Source organism: Lissotriton vulgaris, chromosome 1_1 (assembly GCF_964263255.1).
Source record: "Lissotriton vulgaris chromosome 1_1, aLisVul1.2, whole genome shotgun sequence".
In the NCBI taxonomy this organism is placed as follows: domain Eukaryota; kingdom Metazoa; phylum Chordata; class Amphibia; order Caudata; family Salamandridae; genus Lissotriton; species Lissotriton vulgaris.
Genome location: NC_141685.1, coordinates 854,353,067 through 854,375,297, shown reverse-complemented (window position 1 = coordinate 854,375,297; position 22,231 = coordinate 854,353,067). Strand labels below are relative to the sequence as shown.

The window sequence follows — 22,231 nt, the reverse complement described above, 5'->3', positions numbered from 1 at the left end:
AAGCAGAATAGGCACTGTTGAGCAATGCCTAAACCTTAATTTGATTATTGGCAAATACACTATAGCCTAAAAATCTCCTATATATATGCCTTTTATGGATCTTACCTCAGCCTTTGACTATGTTTATAGGTCACGATTCTGGTCAATTCTTTTAAAATACGGCTTGGATGAAGTTTTAGTTAATTTTTTAACCTATTTGTGTAGGGACTTGAAGGCCCGGGTCAGGATCGGTAAGGGCGGGGAGGTTTTAGAAGACATAACAATTAGTAGAGGAGTCAGGCAGGGGTGTCTTGGCCCCTCTACTTTTTCTCTTATCTATTAACAATTTGCACAAATCTTTGGCAAAGCTCATTAATGATGTCCCCAGAATAATGGTAATATACTCCCCTCACTATTATATGCTAACGACACGGTCCTAATAGGCCGCACATGGAACGCTCTACGTGCACTTGTACAGGCTTTTGTAGATTTTATGGCTGTTTTAGATTTGTGAACTAATTTTTAAAAATCGTTTTTAATGGCTTGTGGACCGAAAAAGTATCCTATTAACACAATCATCATAGAGTCTGACAGTTTACATCGCACAAGCCCTTTTCCTTATCTGGGAATGGTGTTTGCAGCCAGTGGCTCTTGGGTTGACCAAGTGGAGCACAGTAGGAGCAAGTTTTCTAAAGCCATTAATTCAATACTTCGCCTCCCCCAAGCTAAAAAGATAGAGGTTGTTTTAGCTAATAATAAAATGTTTAAATCTCAGTGTATCCTGACCGCCACATATGCTTCAGAAGTTTGGGGTTTTACAAAGTGCAACAGCATCCAAGGCAAAGAAAATAGATTTTGTCGGAGACTCCTTGGAGCTCCGATTTTTTCATCACAGTATGTTTGTCACAAGAAATTGAAATTGCCATCAATTGTAGATTATATTAGGGCCCAACAGGCTATATTTTGGCTTTCAATCTGGAAAAACCCGTCAGCGACCCTTACCAGAGAGATAATAAAGGATTTCCTTAAGTGTGTTAAGGGCATGGACATGCCTTGGCTGGCTGTTGTAAGGAAGTGCCTAAATAGTGTGAATCTTAAGCAAATTTTTCAAAATCCCACTGATTTAGAGGATATAAACAAAAAAGCCCTGCGGGATGCTTTATATGCTCAGTATAGTAAAGCAGATATTTAAAGGAGAAAACCTCCGTTGCTAGGTATATGTCCATAGAACATGCCACCTATTTGCCATCCAGCTATCTCTTAAAACCTATAGTTCGATGGGAAAAAGGACTGCATTCCGCCTGGGGGCCCGTACTTTGAGATACTTACTTTGCTTTCCTCTGGATATAATGCTAATCTTGACCAACTGCAATGCCCCTGTGACGACCGAAGTAATCAAACAATGTTACACTTTCTATTTTTTTGTAATTTGTATTCTAAATATACAAAATGGATGTTATGCCATTTTTTAAGAAAAAAGCAATTACTGACCACAAAGCACCTTACACCGAAAAGTTTAAATTGCAAGAAGATTAATTAACTTTTTTGTGTAGGCTCATTTTTAAAAGCAGCAGTATGTGCATGTAGAACAATAGGCACCATATGAAGGAGGGTCTTGATGTTAGTCTACTGATATCGTATTTATGACTATTTAATTGGCCAGTTTTTATCCCAAAAATATTTTTATATCACTGTATTTCTATTGTTCACTTCTTTTATTGACCAATGTATTACTATGCTGCTATTTGAATTGGGCAGCTATTTGAATTGGGCTTTTATGGATATTCGTATCTGAATAAAGATTCTTTGAACTGAAAAGCGATCAATTACTAAAACGTAGCATATACAGTTTGGAACTAGAAGGTTAAAACCAGGCAAGAAAACATTACAGTTCAATTTAATAGGGCCTAAGACACTTGCAACCCTATTCTTCCAGCATAACTGGAGCATATTGATAGAGAAGCATGCCATCACCAATCTTGGACCCCTACCCCCTTATTAAAATCCCCTGGCTTCTCTGCTCCATTCTGAAACATATGCCCAGATCCCCCCCCCCCCCGAATTCTGGCCTGCCTGCCCCTGCATGCATACAGAGCTGTCTCTTGAATATATATTCCAAGAAGCCCAGCTAGCTACATCTGGAAAGTAGGTGGTTCTACATACTTCCATCTAGCAGCTAGCATTATCCCAAATATTGCTGTTCCCACAAATATACAGTATTCCTGTGTGGTATTAAGCCCCAAGTAGCTACCATATCCCAGAAGCATCAGGGTAGGGGTTAAAGTAATCTAGAGCCGGACAGTCTTTCCCAGAAGCCAAGCAACCCATTCTTTTAAAGGGACACTTTATCACAATCATAAAACATATGGTTCAGTGTAGCCGGTCCTACCCCATATATGTGGCTCAATGGTTAGAGGGGCAGACCCTGATGCAGTAGTCTGGCCGGGACCAGGGTTCAATTCCTTCCTCGGCGGGTCTCGGGCTCAATTTCCTCGGACCTGATAATTCTCGCTTCGGTGCCTATTCTAATCATGAGTCCGACTCTGCACCTCTGGGCAATAGCTTGCTTAATCTCTACAATGTCCCCAACAACGCTGAGGATGCCTGACTTCACCTTGGGGGTGCCCAGGAGTGGGCTCCTCACAGGGAAAGGCCAGGAAGGGTTCCTTGGCGGTATTCGTACAAGCGCCGAGATACCTACGGGTAATCGTGCGCTATACAAGTGCGTAATCATTTATCTATCATTTCATTTCATATCTAGGGCAGTGTCCCTTCTTCCCTTTTTTCCCCAATTAAATAATTTAGAAGGTGTAAAATATAAATTAAATACAATTTTATACAATTGTGCCTTCAAGCTAGTGGGTAAAAGTATTTTCGCTGTTAAAGATAAAGTCATATAAATATCCACATCCGGGTTGTTCAGCTTCCTTTCCCAGGCTGTCTCAGTCTTTCCTAAATCATCTGGTAATTCATCTAATACTATGTTATAAATATTCCTAATTGTACTTGTTTTCCTAATAATAACTTCCATCATTGGTATCCTATCTAGTTTTACCACCTGTCTACATGTAATGAGGATACTCCTAGTCTGCACATATTTAAAATACTGATTATTTGGAATCCCGAACTCCTGCTGCTGCCTAGAAAAATGGGTGACTTGCTCTACGCTTTAGAGTTGTCCAATTGTAACCACACCAAGATCTTCCCATACTTTCCCCATAGCATCGTAAAACAGAGGTGGGAAGTGCGAAGAATGCCACAAGGGAGAATAACGGCAAATCTTAGGGATCGCCATTAATTTTGACACTCTTTTACATATCCTCCACGCACTATATACTACCTTGAAGTGAACCTTTTTAGAATAACTCTGCTCCATGTGTCTCAGCAGCAACCCGTGAGCTTCCTTGTCTATGGCAACCTCATATACTGTAGGTATTCTCACAACCCGTTCGGATTCCTTGTCTCTATATACTACAAACAATGAGATCATCTGATGGAGAAGAGCCGCCCAGTAGTATAATGTAATATTAGGAATTGAAATCCCCCCTCTATCCTGTGGGAGAGTTAAATGCTTTAATGGCTGTCTCACTTTCCCATATTGCCAGATAAAATTAGAGAAGTTAGATTCCAAGGTCTTCAATAAGTGGTCATCCACCACAAGCGGAATTAAGCGAAATGAATACAAGATTTTAGGCAGCGTAGTCATTTTCAAACAAATTCCCTCTCCCGATTATAGGTAAATGCAGCCCATTTACTCTTTTTAAATCTGTGGCTATAGTGTTTAACAGGGTGTCAAAGTTAATTTTCCCAATCTCGTCCACTCTTGAACTAATGCAGACTGCAAGGTAAACAGCCGATTCGGCTCATCGAGAATCATTAAAAGCGATATTATCTGTGCAAATGACAACAGTCTTCTCTTTATTCAATGCATACCCTGATAGAAGCCTGTATCCCTCAGCTATCTGAATAATCTCCCTAATTGGCTCTGATGGATCTGTGGTTAACACTGCAACATCATCGGCATAAGCCAATACCTTGGTCTCGTACCCCCTGGTTATCAGAGGCTTGATCTTTTGACTCTGCAGTAACTTTACCACCAAGGGGTTTATATATAGAGCAAATAAAATGGGGGAACAAGGGCTCCCTTGTCTGGTTCCCCTAGATATTAATATATTACCTGATTCTAACCCCATTAATTGTATCCGGGCTCTTGGGGTCGAAATACATAGCTTTAATTGCCTTTATAATTTGCGGTCCAAAACCTTTTAACTCCAGTATCCCCCACAGAAACCTCCAGGATACCCGATCAAATGCCTTCTCAGCATCGAGGAGGATCATAGCTATCTGGCCACCTGTCCTGGCAATGATGTGAAATAGCAATATACCCTCTGAGTATGATCTGTTGTTTCTTTTCCTGGGATAAACCCATGTTTCCAGTGGGAGACCATATGTCCCATAACCCTCCCTAACCGATTAGCCAATATCTTCGAATAGATTTTCGTATCCGAATTAATTAAAGATATCGGCCGATATGAGGCTGGATTATCTATTGGTTTGCCTTTCTTTGGAAAGATGATGATATCCGTCTCTTTCCAGGATTCTGGAGAGCTTCCACTATAGTGAAAATCTCTAAAAAGATTGAGTAAAAGAGGGAATATCAAAGTTCTCAATATCCTATACACTTCCAGCGGTATCATATCAGGGCCAGCAGCCTTCCCTGTAGCCATTTCTTGCAGTGCTACCTGAACCTCCTCTAGTGAGATATCCTATTTTAGATCATCTTTAGTTGAACTATCCAACACCTCGTCAAGGTCAGCATTAGTTACCATACAGTATATATCTTGTAGTATTCCGGCTGTACCCGTATCATCCTGATACAGCAATTGATAATAATTCCAGAAACACCCTTAATATATCATCGGTATTGGTATACGTTTGACTGTTTTTTAAATAAAAGATATTAAATTCAAAGCTGTTTTCTGCCGGGTGTGAAGGGCTAGTCTTCCAACTAACTCATCATTTTCGTAAGAATGATTCCTCTGGGGCTGATATTCTTCTGCCAATCTCTGTGTAAGCCTGCTATTTATTTCCACCTTAATGGCAATTATTCGATGCTGGGTTTGAACCACCTCGGAGCCCTGTGCTATTAGTAGGACATGCTCTTCTTCTGCCCCTGCTAGACTATGCAGCAATTGTTCATTCTTGGCCTTCGCTGTTTCCTTGCCCTGGCAACAAAGCTAATTGTTTTACCCCTAAGGCCAGCCTTAAAAGAATCCCACACAGCCCCCCTACTGGCACTATATCTATTTGTGTTAAGGAACTCTTGTGTCCATTTCTTGATATGCTCAATAGAAACATTATTTACTAGAAGTTTCCTATCAAAGGACCATTTGCTTCGAGTTCTTTTTAATCTTTTGACTTCAATCTCCAAAATTAATGGATTGTGAACAAAGATCACCTTGGAAATTTCCTAATACCAACTCCGTTAAGTAAATTCTTTGTACCTAGAAAATAATCAATCCTGACATATTTCCCATGGGGGCAGGAATAACACGTATACCCCAGGTTGTTAAGGTTTTCATAGCCAAAATATCAACCAAACCATGACTGCTCATAAGAGATGATAAACCCCTATATACTCTTGGCTTTCGTCCATGGTATGTCCCCTGGTTTAGCTGCCCATGATGAGGATCTAGAGAGATATTAAAATCTCTGCACACATTTAAATGACAAGGCCATGCCGCAAGCTCCAGCTCCCCGTTGTGTCTGAGGCTTTGCGTTTAACCTGTTTTAAGGCAGTCTTTGCTAAGATTGCCACTCCTCGAATATTTGAGCTTTGAGACATACATAACAGCATATTATAGCCTCCAATGCCCATCAAGCCCTTTTTCCCCCACTGGATATGGGTCTCTTGAAAACACTACATCAAAGGCATTCATCCTCACAAACTCAACCAGACTTAGCCTTTATCCTCTATCATTCAATCCTGCCACGTTCAATGAGCAGATAGTTAGCTACCCCATCTGAATTTAAATCCGTGCCCACCTGGAGTTCCTTTCTTTCCCCTCCATTAGTACAATGATCTGTTTTTTCTCCTTTTTTTATAACATATAAACATTTCTTTCACATCTCTGGGTATGGTATTTCTTGAGTTTCCCCCAGCACCCCCCTACTACCCCCTTTCCCCAGCCCGGCTTCTTCCCATCATCCCCTCCTCCGTTCCCCATACCCAACACCACCTTAGAGAGGCACTCAGACTGTGATCTGTGCACGATGGATGCGACGCACAGAACCGAGAGCACTCAAATTGTCACCCTTATGTTCCCAAATACATGCTACCTTAAAACCGTAGCAAAACCCCCACTTATTCACCCCACAAGTTCTCTCATTTTTTAACTTTTACTTTTATAAAGTATCCTGTGTTCAATTCCTTTCTTTCCAAGTTAGTTCTATACTAATCCTTTCTATCCTGTAAGGCCATCCAGATATTCTTTAGCTTTGATTTCCGACACAAAAATTGTGTTTGAGGCCCCCAGGTCACTTTTAGCCGAGCTGGATTATTCAAGAAGGCTTGCGCATTTTTGTCCTTGAACGGTTTTATCAATTGCCGCAGCCGCCATAGCCTTTCGACTGTACTGTGGCAGAAATCTGGTCGAATGAAAAAGGAGACTCCACCCCTAGTCCTCCTTGCTTCAGGCCTTTTCCAAAATAGCTTGGAGCAGCAGGAATTTACCGAAGATTACTAGAATGGCCCGTGGTATTGCACCTTCCCTCACTGGCTGTCTTTGTACAAACAGGATCCGATGGGCGCGTTGCACCTCTTGGGGCCAGTTCTAGTGTTAACTCCGGAAACGCATCTCTTAACAAATCCACAACATTCAAGCGGACATTTGCCCCCTTGACCCCCCTCAGGAACCCCGAGAACCCGCAAGTTGTTACGCCTCTGGCGGTTCTCGTGCTCCTCCAGCTTCCATTGTATGTCAACTAATTGGGCCTCAAGGACTTAGTTAGCACTTGGGTAGGTGTAAGGTCCAATTCTGTGGTAACAATCCTAGACTCAAGATCAGTCAGCCGCTCCCCGATGACACTGTAGGTTTTGGTCAGCTTCCTTACCAATTCCTGCACCTTTCGCATAGCTGACTGGGAATTACGTCCATCTTGATGTGCCTCATCATGATGCAGCGATATGGCCTGAAAGATGGCTTCCAGCATTGGAGGAGTTGGTCCATTCAGATCTGAGACTGGTTGCCCACTAGGCGGGGGTTCGGTAAATTGGTTTATAGGAGTGTAATCCCAGGTAAGATCTCTGTCTACCGGCTTTCTTTTTTTCTTCTGCACTGTTTTGGCCATGGCTCCATTTGCCTCATCCATATCACTTTTACTATTATCAGTTGAGGTGGCCGAGCCATCTTCTGACCACTCACCCCCATCTGACACAGAAAAGAAATAGTCACTTGGCTCCTTTTTTAGATCCTTATCCAGGTCCTTCTCCAAGTTTGTCTTGTCAGCCATGCCAACACCCTGAGATCCCTCTGTCAAAGTTAAACATGCGGAACATACACTTTCGGTCTGTAATCTGCCAATGCCTGAGATGGGGGAGCTAAATGGCCTGGAGTAAAGCACCCTCACCCCCACCAAGTTATGCCTCAAATAGGTTAGCTTCCTGATTAGCTGGGTTTAATATGTCTGTGCCACTTTCCCCCCTACCACGTTAGCTGTCAGTGGGAGAGGGGGATTATCCATTGGCCTACCTTCCTTCCCTGCAGGGATCAGATCCTGGCTGTCTTCATGCATTGCAGGAGTGCCGACTACCACTGGCAGCTTCTCCACTCCTTGCACAGGGCTGCCGTTACATTGACTTGTAACGCCGAGAGTCTGAATCGTCTTCCCCATGAGGCCTCTCATCAGCTCAACCACTGTAGGGCCGGCCGTGCATAGTTTCCCTGCGGCCCGCCTCTTCCTCTCTTCTCCAGGGCTTGTTCACGTTGCTCGCATAGCTCTACTTGCTGACCTCGGCAACCCTGCTGAGGCATCTGTGTGGGCAAAGCAGCTGTGGCCGCGGCTTCGACATTCATTTCTCCTGCCTCCAGATGGCCTTTAGGTGCTAGACGAATTGTACTTGATTTTACTGCTCCTCCAACTGGCTTTGGTTCCATATCTTCTACTATTATGGAAGACGATGTATCAAACAGGTAAGATTCACCAAACTGTCATTCCTGCACCACTCTAATCAGTCTGTTAACCCGTTTACCGCGGCGGCAATTCTACTGCAGTGTGGGCACTCGACGGAGTGGGCGGGGCTGCATCAGCCAACGGTTGTGAGCAGTACCCAGCAGGTAATGCTCGCGTTGGCTAATGGCCGATGTGAGCACGGAAGGGGTTAATATGCCTCAGAATAGGCCTGGGCGGTAAATTTCATTACGCTTGCGGAATTTGCGATATTTTGGCATTTTCGCGTTCTGCGGAGAGTGTGAAAATGTCAAAACATTTGCAGTCTGCCGCAAAACTGAAGTTTTTTCTTGTTCGTACTTTAAAAATGCGTTCCTGCACACGCGGTAGAGACTTACCGGGTCCCTGCATTCGCCGACGAGTTATCCTATCCGTTCGCGTGCGCCACAAGATGTTGGATTGTTGGTAACCGGTCGAGCTATCCCGCGCGAGTTTGAGATCGTGAACAGGTCATTTGACCCAGAACAGGAAATAAGCATTGCGAGCAAGATGGCCGCGCCCATTAGCGACCGCATGGGCAAGTTAGAGGTACATTTCCCGGCGAGCACGCAAAAACCAATAGCGAACGGGCGGAAAATGCAATCTCCACATCTTCGCAAAAGTTCTGCATGCTCGCAGAGATTTTGCGCAATTTCGCCATAGTTTGCAAAAGTCAATATCGCAAATTCCACCCACCCCTACCTCAGAACCGCCAGCCCAATTATTGTTCCAATCTGGTGCACGTAGCTTCCAACAGCTCTTGGGAGACCTTGTATCTCTTTGCTTTGCATTTCGGGGGTCATATCCACGTATCTCCTTACTTCACCATGTTGAATCTGTTAAGGGCTCTCTCTACCGGTCTGTGCGCTGCTACGGTCTCAGGCGACGGCCATCTTGCCTCTCCCCCAGCATAGAGTAAACCATATTTTGACTGCCATTCTAAAGAGAACTAGTTTGCTTTTAATCCACTTGCTGGGAATTTTCACAAATTCTTCCAGATATGAGGCTATGGCTGATCCCTACTAATTTATTCATTTTCTTTTTGCATTCACACATGAGCCTTGCTTCAAATTTTCATTGAATGACAGTTGGTCTGAACTGCAAAACCTTTTCCGAGATTGTTGATATCTCATTCCTACCCTAGATGTGAGACACTCCTGAATTCCTTGAGGAACCCTTATATTTGACTAACATCACCAGATTTAAAAAATGAACATAAGTAGAAATTAAATTGGTCAATTATCACCTGTAGCCGGAGTGAAGGTATCTTAGAGCTGATGAAACAACTTTTATTTCCTTAATTTTTACAGCTTAGATCTCCATCCCCACTAAATGTTCTCCATTTTCTCAATCTGAGAGAAGTCTTTCGTAGGCATCCTTGATTCCCCAAAAAGATTGTTTTAGAGTTGATAACCAGACACTCTTCTTTACAATTTCTATAATTGTGCGCAATTGGTTGATTTCCTGGGAATGTACTGAAAGCACACTATGTGACTGAAATAGATACATAAAATGCAGGAAAACCTCATGAGCGCTGGGGATTCTTGACTACTGCTCAATGCACTAATGGATTATTGTTAGAAATGGGATTTGAGGCTTGTGCCAAATCCAGGCAGAAACCACCTCTCTAGTCAGGGTAAGGGAGTTACACGCTGAAGATAACCCCTGCTCACCCCCTTGGTAGCTTGGCACGAGCAGTGAGGCTTATCCCAGTGGCAATGTGTAAAGCATTTGCGCAACACACACACAGCAGCAACACACTAGGCACACTACAAAAGAAACTCCATGCAAGGTTAAATCAAAAATAATATTTGTATTATCATAAACACATTAGATCATAACTACACATATACACGTGCCAAATGGCACTAGGCAATATTCACAGGGTACTATATATAGGACAGGGCCAATCGGGCCCCTGTCAGAACTATAAGAAAGCACAAGTAGCAAGTAGTAAATAAGACAACGAGTAACTACTGATATAATAATGACCTCAGCATTATTACATTAGGCATAAAACACATTAGGCCAAACCTCATTAGCATAAACATATTACGTAATAGGCATCGTCCTAAAACATCATAGCGTGACATTAGACATCACAGGCATAAACACATTATGCAATAAAATGCAGTGCACCACAGTACACTGACCAGGTGCATACATCACCTTAGAAAACGACCCCAGGCCAACTGACCTTTTACTTGGGCTCAAAATGCTCTCTGTCCAGAATGCCAGGGCGCTAAGCTGCCACTTGCAGCTAAAGCAAAAGTGTGCAATGCACAGGGGCCGGGTGAGAGTATCTCACTTCTTTCTCATGCAAACCAAAATGAATGTCCCACGTTGCAGCTGCCTCTAACTGGCAGTGCAGCTGAGGGGAAAAGACCACTGGCACCAACTGCGCCTCCTGGGTCCCCAATGGGGCTCTACAAAACAAATGGCCCCCAATAGGCACCCGTAGTGCCCAGCACCAATAGTGCCCCATTAGCTCCCCTTCACCGGGGCTCATCTTGTGCCATGACCAGACACCAAAGACAATAAAGGCTCACTTTCAGCCCCACTCACTGGGCTCTTCTCCTGTGGCGCCGCGAGGAAACTGCTTCTGCCCGCGATAGTGCAATGCAGCAGCGAGCAGGAAAGGAATGTGGAGGAACTTCCCCCAGGAGCCGCCGTCGAAGTGTCACCCTGGTCCCTCTCTCTGGGGTTTCACTCAACCATGCTGTGTAGCCACCCGGTAATTGAGGGGAAATCTTGGGCAGTCGGGAATGATGCAAAGCCTCAGTCGGCCCAGCCCACAACCAGGCGTTCGTCGCCTGACTTACTCTCTTTGCCGGTTCATAGGCAATGCGCGGAGCTCCCCCTCTCCTCACGGGAGCCCCGCCAACCGACCTGCGCAGACCTGCCTGCCGTACTGTTTTGAAGCCGTCTCCGGTCCCTCTTCTTCCTCGATGCAGCGTCCTGCAGGGCAATGGCAAGTAGCGGCTTCTCTTCCTGCTTTATGGGCCAGGCAATCTTTGACTGTATTCTGCGTCTCACGCTAGGTGCGGCGCTCCCATTCTCCGGGGCAATGCAGGGTGGACTCCCACCTTAATTTAAAAAAATGCAGAGTAGGCTCCTGCCTTTCGACAACCACAAATGCGGGGTGGGCACCCGCCAGAGCATAAAACAGCGGGGTGGGCTCCCGCTAAACAAATACACATAAAAGTGGGGTGGGTATCCGCTAGAGGAACATAGACGCTGGTTGGGCTCCCGCCATCCATGCAGCATAAATGTGGGGTGGGCACATGCTCTGCCCACAGGCAATATAGGGGATTCCCAGCATCGGGATCTCCTCCGGGCATGTTGCAGCCCAGAGCTGTGTGACACACGTACTGCTCTTTCTCCTTTAGGAATGCAGTTGTAGCGCTCACAAGGCACTAGAGTCCTCCAGGGTCAAGGGACAAAGCTGGGCCCAGGTAGGCCAGCACACAGGGCCCTCCAGCAGGTAGGCAATCCCTCGTGGCTGTTCCTCCTGGGGACCAGCAGCAACTGGTCCCATGGAAGCACAAAGCATACCCTTTTTATGGGGTCACAGCCCCGGTATTTATACCAGCATTCTCTTTGTCTGCCCTGGCACAGGGCTTCAGGGGAGCCAGTCCTAACTGGTTCTGGGGAGTGTGGAGCACTTTGTGTACAGTGCTCACACCCTCCTTTGTGATATGGGGGCTCTGCTATCAGACACACCGCAGGGGGGCGAAGCCAGCATTTACATAGGCAGGCACAGGTCTATTCAGGGTCGGGGGACTACTCCTCCCACTACTCCAAATGTCGATGCCCTTTTCAGCCTAGCGCTGACTCACTCTGCCCTTCCTAGAGCCACACACACCTCACCAGCCCCTGTTACTCCAAAGCTAGACATGCAATCCACATCAGGCAGGCAGACACATAGCACACAGAAATGCCAACTTCTAAAAGTGGCATTTCTAAAATAGGTATAATAAATCGGTTCACACCAGTGCGTAGCATTTATCACTATTCCAAAGATTCCAAACTTGACCACGCTGCTCCTCTCATATCAGGAACTACCATTGAAACACTTATCGGGGAATCCCCAATGCATTCCTATGGGCGGGCAGCCTCACAGCAGTGAGAAACCAAAAAGGTGGTTTGTTACTACCAGGACATGTCACACACTTAAGGTACATGTCCTTCCTTTTATCTACAATACACCCTGTCCATAGGGCTAGCTAGGGCCTACCTTAGGGGTGACTGACATGTAGTACAAGGGGGGTCACAGACATGGCACACACTTTAGGTGCCATGTCACAGCAGCAGTAATGCTGCGCGCACAGGCCCTGCAATAGCAGAGGCCTGAGATATGTTTGAAAGACTACTTTGGTGGGTGGCGCAATCAGCGCTGCAAGCCCACCAGTAGCGTTTAATTTACCAGCCCTGGATATATGAGATACCACTTTACATGCGACTGACAGGTAAATTAAATAGGACAAACAGGTGTAGACCAATCTTACCATGTTTATCAGAGAGAGCAAAAGCACTTTACACTGGACAGCAGTGCTAAAGTGCCCAAAGTCCTAAAACCACCAACACCATGTCAGAAAAAAAGGCTAGGAGAAAGGCAAACAGTTTAGGGATGACATTGCATAAAGGGCCAAGTCCAACAATTATTAAACCAAAAATTGAAGGAAGGTGATTTGTTTCTGTGAATTCCATTGTCATATTGTTTGTCTACAGTTGCAGATATTGCACAACCATACCCTCTGTGTGTGCTAATAATGTGTTCCTAAAATAATACCAATTACAAAGTTACAGGGTGGCTGCAAAACATTTTTAATGCCTGTACAAATAGGTGCTCTAATAGTGTTCTTCACTTACCAGTGCAAGTAATCCAGAGCTTGTTATTAATAAATTCTCAAATACTGTCAGCACTTTTAGGAAATTTTTGTCATGGTACTCAAAACGGTCCCCAAAAACGATGGAGCAGATCACATTGCTCACAGCATTATTTATTAGGAAATGTGGGTCAAACGGAGAGCCTGGAAAGAGAAAGCACAGGAGAGACAACATTAAACAGGTTTTATGGGTCTGAGGTTAAAAAAGAGCATCTGATTACCAAAGATGTGGTCAACAATTCCTGACTCGAGCTCTGAAGAGAAAACAGCTCTGGGCTCTGGACCAGATAGGAAATAGGAAGTCAGACCTTAGCCTGGAAAACAAGAAACATTGACTAACTACTCTGGGGAAATTGATATACAGCCCCTGGTTCAGGACCTTTGGGAGAATGAACTGAATTTGACATAGTAGCCTTTGACTCATCAGTAGCTGAAATAAAGGTGGGTGCTTGTTATAGACATGCTGGGGAAGTTGTAAATCAACCACGATAAACACCAACATGGTAGGACTTAAAGTACAGAAATGCTCACATGTAAGAATTTTAAAATATATTTTGTGCTTAAAAGCGATTGTAAAGAACTGCCTCTTTTTGCATGATCGCGCCCAGTCATTGGATTGGTACTGCTGTTTTTTTCAACTTAGTAAGTGCACCAAGTCCTGCCAAACAGGCTCAATGCCAGTGCTCAGGATCTTAAAGGGAATATGTCTTATTGGCTCCCCAGCAATTGCGCATGTTAACTTCCTTATAATTTGCTAGTATATGGTACTTGAGATACCATGAGCCTGTAAGTTAAAGTGTCCCTCGTGGACTACAGCACTTATCAGAAATGCGGCAACAGAAAGCATTAACTCCCAGCTAGCCATTTCCAGCTGTCACAGCTGTTTCTAACTTGCTGTCACAGCTGTTTCTAACTTGCTGTCACAGCTGTTTCTAACTTACTTCTGGATTGTTTCTGACTTTGAGCTATACTCGGCTCAATCATACATGGTCTATCATAATATCTGTGTTGTATATCTGCACATAACTGTACATGTTGTATAGTGCTCTGATACCCTCGGGTACAGCTAGCGCTATATGAAACTCCTAAAATAAAAAAAAAATAAAAAACGTTGCCATTTAAAGTAATGGCAATATGGCGAATACCAAAACGTCTTTTTTAGTTTTATAAATCATCCCTAAGCCAGGCCTACTGAGACCAAAAGGCAGGGTTCATTATATTAAAAAGATGGACATGTGTTTTAACATCACACACATCCTGATATGTAACCTTTGCACAAATTGCAACATTAAAAAGTTGACACTTTGTTGCCCAAAGTTGCCAGTGACTCTTAATGGTTGCACACAAGTTCTTGCCCTCAAGACTGCCTTCTGCCCTCCTGAGGAGATGTGTGAACAACCATCAAGAAGGAACGCAAATGATCTACAGAGGGAAGTGGTGTCACCGGGTCCTAAAATGATGGCCGAACAGGGTGTGAGGTCAAAAAGGCAAACTTTAAAGGGAAAGCAGCTTTTAAAGGGTAAATGGTAGTCACACATGAGAAGAACTGCTTTAATGTTTTAGCAGGCAGGCTGGCATCTCAGACAGAGCAGGAGAAGCCATTACCAAACAAGTTTTTCCATGAGAATGTAGCCCCCATGTAGCCTCACCTGTGGGATAGTGTAGGGAGCTTCAAAAACCAAGCGATTCATTCTTCCATGCTGGAAGTAGACAGGATGGTGCAATCTCGGCCATCCAGATTCCACACTTTGTTAGAATCATCTCTAGGCAAGTGGGCGCCAAGTAGCCTATTGACTAGTAGTTGCCACATCCCTTGGGGCAAGAAATGGGGATCAAGACCTCAGACCACATCTGTACTGGAGAGAGTACTAAAGTAGGACTGCCCAGCTAGACCCAACATGGAGGGGATGCAACAACTACTGGACTGCACCTGCTTCTCCTTTGGGCTAGCAATGAAAGGACTGGGCCTGTGTTGTTCTGCATCGGGAAAATTTGCCCCTGAGCCCCAGGCAGAGCAGGCGCTTCCAAGAGTCAGTTAGCCTACTCCCCGTTACAGCTACTGGGCCATAAAAGCTGAAGAGGCCTACCTTCACCCAGCAAGGAAGTTAGTGTCCGTTGAAAGGGACCGCTGGTTTGCTGTAACCAGAGACCAGTAGATCAGTGGCAACTGTTTTTGGGCTGGACTTCATTCAGACTTTGTGGAACATCACCACCTGAGGTTAAAGTCGCCCTTCTGTGTTCATTGACCAAGGGTTGGCCACAGGATGACCCCTATCACCGGCTCCACATCATCGGCATCCCTTGTATCAGGACCACTCTATTGATTCCTATGACAGTTTGCCCATAGACCGTGGAACTAGACTGGAGATAGCTTTAACTGCAAGGTGACTGCTTAACCAGACCTTTTTGTAACTGGCTTCCTGCTGGAACTGATCACCACAAGAGTGTCTTCTGTTACTTGAAGTTGTGTGATACTTTCACACCTATGCCCAGTGAAGATTTCTACCTTGAGACTTAGGAGCATATTACCAACAACTAGCGATATTTATCGCTAAATGGGCTTAGCAAGTTTTTTTTTATCGCCAAACTTCGCTGGATATTATCGCAGAGATAACGTACTATTAGCAACGTTTATCTCTAAAGCGATAAACTATCCGGCGATTGTGCTGAAATGCGTGATATTCACACATTAACGCCAACAGGGTCTTAGCCATAATATCCACTTCCCATTGGATATAATGGCTAAAAACTGGTCTGAGGGGGCGTTAGCTTTTGGAGATATTTGCGCTTAGCGCAAATATTTCCATCCTTGACTCGTGAGGTACATCTAGTAACTACCAGTTGAACAGCAGCTCTTTGTAGAATTATTTTGATATTGAATACTATATAATATTCACTGCCCACTGCTAATCTCATCTCATAATGCTTTGCAGGGCATTTGGTTGGGAATGTTTTTTTGCCAATAACTGTGTTTGGGGTGGTCCTAAGATGATGAGACCACCACCAAATCGTTCAATAAGATGCGCTTTTTTGTTTTCAAGGCATCTGTTTGGTACTCCTCCTAGGTTAAGGAGGATACCAAAATCATCACCTCTCTCCCTGCTTGCTAATTTTTCAGTTTCACTTTTGTGAAAGTACTATATGCACTTTAGCATGTAAAGATGAGATACTTATTTTATCATAACTGGCACTGTATAGGATGCCATTTGCAATCATTTTGCAATTTGTTCACAGTGCAGACAAGTACACAGTGTCATCAGCTATGCTACGCAGACTACGTGTACTACGTGAAGTTCAAAGTATACTACGTGACGCTACATTTAGTGCTGCTACGCAAACTACGCCCAGGCCTGGTTTCCACTGTCCCTTAAGTGGATAGCACAATGGGTGCTGAAGTCCACTGGTGACATTTAAAATACAGGCCCTGAGTACACAGTTGTACCATAAACAAGGGACTAGTAGATAGATTAAGTATGACAATTAGGAGTATGACAATTTCATTCCATTGAAAGAAGGGGCACAGGCAGTTTACCACCGGTAAGCAGCAGTAAATCGCACAGAGGGGCATATTTACAGGGCCCTATCAGCACCACACCATCATTTTTGTGACGTAATACAGCCTTGTAAATATGGTCCCCTTTCACGCTATGGTTAGACTGTAAGGGGTGGGCAGTGGGTGTTGCTGTGGGCGTTTCACCACAACGCCCATTGATTTTGACGCTGACCCCTATGTAGAAGCGCAGTGTACATAGGAGGCAGTGCCAAAATTAAGACCAGGTTAAACCTGTTCTTAACTCGGCAAAACAAGGAGAAATTTATCATTTCTCCTCGTTTTCACTTTTTCCATGTGTGCTGCCTTGTGCAGCACACATGGAAAAGCAAACTGCCATGGGTTGTTTTCTACAGGAAGGTCCCCCTTTCTATACATAAACAATCTGTAAAAAAAATGCAATGTTGTGACTTTCATGTGTGCTGCATGAAGCAGCACACAGAAAAGTTACAAAAAGGCATTTTAGAATTGTTTATGTGCAGGAAGTGACACCTTCCTCCGTATAAACAATCCTCCTCTGCACGCAGACATCCTAGCACTATGGTGCATGGGTGCCTGCGTTGGCGCTACACTGCTAAGTATAGCTCAGATGCAGGGGGAAACGCAAGGCTGCACCATAGCCTTGTAAATATGGTGCAGCCCTGTGTTTCAGAAGTGGCGGAGTGAGGCGTTAAGCCATGACGGCTAATGTCTCACTCTGCCACTTCCTCGAAATATATCCCCCAGAGTTCTATAACCAGCAAAAATAATCAAGGTAAAAATCTGTGGGCATTGTGCACAAACTACGGTCATGTTCAATATCCCACATTTACCAACCTCAACATCAGGCCCTTGCACTTCTTTCCTGCTGGGCAGAAAATACACAACCTTCTGGCTTGCTCTCGTGGTTTACTAAGCCCAGCATTGGCTACAGGGCAGAGTCAGGCTGTCTGGGGGAAGAAGACAACAATATACATGCCTACCCTCAGACCCAAGAAAGGCCTTAAATGGAATAAGACGGCCAACATGCTGGGATGTAGAATGTCAACTGTTGACTCCAATGATTTGCTGGTATATTTCCCCTATTTGCTTTTCTAATGTGTCTTTGCCTCTTAAACCCAGGATACTTTCAGGGACACATGTCATTCAGGAGCAAGGTACTGAAATCTTGGACTGTTTCCAAAAGTTCAAAGAAATAAAGTCACCTTAGTGTCTTTGGTGGAACTTGGACCTCAAGTACACCTTAAGTAGGATACTGAAACAGGCGAAATAGGTTGCCTTCACACATAGACACTGTCATACAGCTTGATCTATTCCAGTAAGCAGAGTTGAAAATTCAAGGCACGGGATCCTCCCTATGCTTTCCTTTGGAGGAAATTCATATCACGGGTCCTGTGCCAAGTGGGCTGGATCTTCTTTAAGTTCCTCAACAACAGACTACTTTTCTCTGTTGGGGTTTACAGGAAGACCCAGAGGGGATACTCCATTAATTACTGGGAAGTATTGTCCTCATGACCTGTCTATTACACATGTAACAGTTGGCACTAATTGAACTATAGATTTGGGGTACAGCCCATTTCAAGAGTACCTCAGTAGGAATACTGTTTACTAGATCTCTGTGAACATCTGTGTAGTCTGTCATGATATGCCCCCAATGTATCCTAACTTTAAAAGGTGTGCATGTGAGAGAGATGCTTCTGTATGTTATGGTGGAGTGCCCACGCTAGTTCCACTATAGAAATTAGCTGCAGGGTTGTCAGGTTACTGATATGGTTAGGGCTAATGTCTCTTAATCTCTTCTGGTGACCCAGCTCTGCTCTCTACCCTATGCTGAAACCATTGTAAAGCAAATTCTATGTGCCAAGTTCAGATAATATACCCTACTGTCCAGCTTGACCCAAACCTCTATTTCAGCACTTTGGAGAGAAGCAGATGTAGACAAGTACACTGCTGACAGCAGAACCTCCATAGGTATGTAGTTGACCACGGCCATCAATGAATACTAACATCCGCATGAAGCTCATGTGCCTCCCCTCTAGTACCAGCCCATGATATGCAAACACAAAGGCATCTGAGAATCTACAGTGCTTGTGCCTTCCCAGCAGTATTTAACCATTTCATAAGCCAAGGACAATCGACCACCAACATCCACCTTAATCCTTCCCACGATGATATGTGGCCTCTTCCCCAAGTTAGAAACCTAAATCATGAAAGCAGACACTTGAGATGAACACCACATTGATGATTTCAGGAGAACTCAAATATCCTGATGCTGGCACAGAGCGTGTCCTTGCCAATAAACTGAGTAAAATTGAAAGCCTCCGCCTCTTTGTGTTCTCCTTAAACAAGACACTACACTGTGGCTAATACATTTCAAAAACAGCTGCCAAATTCAGGTTCTGAATCTGATAAATTCTCTATGGTACAGAAGGTAACACAAAGAAATTGGAGACATTTACTGAGAGCATGTTTTTAGTGTGATATTTGTTTCTATAACAAAGCGTTTATGCTTAATTGAAATAAAATCTTAGTTTTTTCTTAAAGGCATACCATTGGCTGAAAATGATTTATTGTGAGTGATAGATGTACTAGATGCATTTAAAGTTCAACCCCACAGCCAACCTTTAGGGATAAGCCTTGACTGTACAAGCACTCTATCTGCTGAAAGTCAAAGGCCTGGCCCATTTCTGAGAATTTACTACGCTCAGAATAATATATGGTCTCTATGGTTTGAAAAACCAAGATAGCATGTCACAAAGATAGGCTACCTGCCTTTCAATTCCACCAGTCCTGCACAATTTACCTGACGCAATTGTAGTTTCCAAATGCAGCACTGACAATGATGAATGGGAGATTGCATGCTGACGTGTCCTTGTGAAGCAGCCTATGGTCTGACTGGGACGGTGCACAAAATGAGTCCAGGATGGTTGCGTCTTTTTGTGCTCTATGGTTTAGCACCCAGTATCATGGATATCCGATAAGTACACCAGTGGTACCAAACAAACAGTGAAGGAGGCTGGCAAAATGTGAAGCATGTGACAGAAGTTGTGAACTTTTTTAGAATATTGCCCACTACTCAAGCATATGACACCAATCCTTTGAGCAGAATTTTGTGGCTAATGTGGACGAAAATTGAAAATATATCAATTAAGATCAAGGCATGTGACTGTCCTTTGTCCAATGGAGTAAGTCGTTATTTTCTGGTGTTTAATAATACGGTTCCCAAACAACGATGAGGGGGAAAGCCAGATTGGGCATCAATCAGCAAATTGTATTTATTTTATTTATTTATTTATTTATTTGAACTTCTAAAGCGCGCAGCTACCCGCAGTGGGTTTCCCGGCGCTCAGGGACAGACTGAAGAAGAAAGACTGGCGAGCTGATTTTACAGGGCTACATATTACTGCTGGAAGAGCCATGTTTTAAGTCCCTTACGGAAACGAAAAAGATTGGTTTCGGTCTTTAGGGACACAGGAAGAGTATTCCAGAATTTAGGACCTAAGTGGGAGAAAGATCGGCCTCCCATTTTTACCAGTCTAAATCTTGGGACAGAAAAGTCACCGTGAAGTGATGATCTTAAAGTTCGACTGGGTTTGTATGCCTGGATAAGGTCCTGAAGGTATCTTGGGGCTGAGCCGTGTTTGACCTTAAAAACGTGACACAGGGCTTTGAATTTGATTCTGTTTGGGATTTTAAGCCAATGAAGGTCACGAAGTGCTGTAGAAGCAGATGACTTTGTAGGAACGTTGCAGAGTAGACGGGCAGCAGCGTTCTGCACAACCTGGAGTTTTTTTTATGGTTGTTTGGTCAGATCCAAGATATATGACGTTGCCATAGTCCAGGTGGGAAACAGCCAACGCCTGGACTACCGTTCTTCATGTGGAAAGGGGCAACATCCACAGGATCGTCTGTAGCCATCTCAAGGTGGCAAAACAGATAGAGGCCACCTTTACAGCCTGCTGTCTCATTGAAAGTTTCTCATCGATGAGAAACCCGAGGTTGCGAACTGCAGTTACCGGTAGCGGGGTAGGTCCCATGTCAGTGGGCCAATGGTGGGGGCCCCAGAGATCCTTATTTTTGCCCAGTATCACAACCTCGGTTTTGTCACCGTTAAGCTTCAAGAAGTTACTCTTCATCCATTTAGTGACACGGATCAAACCTTCTTTCAGAGCAGAGGTGTTATTGCACTCTTTATTAGAGAGAGAGAAGATGATCTGTGAGTCGTCGGCGTAGGAGTATAGTGTAAGACCCGCCTCCTCCACAATAGTAGCTAGAGGTCTTACATAAATATTAAATAATAAGGGACTGAGTATCGACCCCTGGGGAACACCATACGCCAAGGGATAATTTGTAGAAGAAGCAGAGGTGGAAAATACCTGAAAAGTACGGTCTTTTAAAAAAGAGGCTATCCAGGCGAGAGCTGCACCTTCTACTCCCAGGGACCGGAGAGTCGCGAGGAGGATGGAATGAGACACAGTGTCGAACGCCGCACTGAAATCGAGAAGGATAAAGGCGGATGTATCCCCGCGATCTACACTGTGTCGCAGGCTCTCAGTAACTCCTAGAAGTGTGGTTTCAGTCGAATGATGCGCTCTAAAGCCTGATTGGGACGGATGTAAGAAACCCGAGCTCTCCACTAGATGTGTTAGTTGAGTATTAATATGCCTTTCCAGGATCTTTGATAGAATGGGAAGCAGTGAGATTGGTCTGAAGTTAGACAAGTTGGTGATGCCTGCTCCAGCCTTTTTTAATAGAGGAATTATCATTGCATGCTTCCACTCTTGTGGGACAAATGACTCAGATAATGAAGAGCTAAGAAGTTGCATTAGTACTTGGGCTGAGTTCAAGTAGTTTTAGGATCTTGGCAGGTATCGGATCCCGTGGGGATCCAGACTTAATGCTATTAAGGCAGAGGGAAAAGGAGGCATCATCAAGAGGTGACCAATTTGCCAGTTTTCTTCTCGTGAGGAGCGGAACATCTGGAGTCAGGGTGGGGTCAGGCAGGGGCATATCATTAGGTGTAGAGGAACTTAATGAGTAAGTAGTTCTTTTCTGGTGTTTAATAATATGGTTCCCAAACAACGATGAGGGGGAAAGCCAGATTGGGCATCAATCAGCAAATTTTAGAATGAGAAATGGGGATTGCTGCACAATTACTGATTTATCCACAGATTTTTCAATGCAATCAAGGGTCTGAAATTGGTCTACCGTGTGAGAAGGGGTTTGATGATTGTCTGTTTGTGTTTTTGCTGATATGACCAGTGATTAAGTAAACATTCATGTATTTACTAATAATAGGAGCGAGAAGTGGAAGGGGTAGGTTGATGACCTTAATATAACAGATGGCAATTGGTGGTTTTATATGGTATCCACATATGTAGAAGCTGTATATTCAATGAGTGAAGGGAAAGGCATGGGCATCCGAGTACAGTATGAAATAGGGTGAGGAACTGGGTGGAAAAACAAAGATTTGTAGGGTGTGTCAGGAATAAACAGGGTATGCGTAGATGATGACTTTCTGTGGGAGGAAGATTCAACAGAATCTGCATGATGACTGGGGAGCCCAGACTGCTATCTTGTAAGGTCAAGGTAAGGTATGGATCGAAACATCATCGGCAATCCCTCA

The 22,231-nt window shown here is 44.2% G+C and overlaps 1 protein-coding gene across 1 annotated transcript in view; it reads right to left on the bottom strand.

Moving 5' to 3' along the window:
* The window catches only part of LOC147748023 (cytochrome P450 2D15-like), a 704,421-nt gene that overhangs the window by 437,762 nt on the left and 244,428 nt on the right, over nucleotides 1-22,231 (bottom strand). Inside the window, exon 4 of the mRNA XM_086957942.1 lies at nucleotides 13,060-13,220. Coding sequence (XP_086814068.1) covers nucleotides 13,060-13,220 — 161 coding nt within the window. The remainder of the gene's footprint in view (nucleotides 1-13,059; nucleotides 13,221-22,231) is intronic.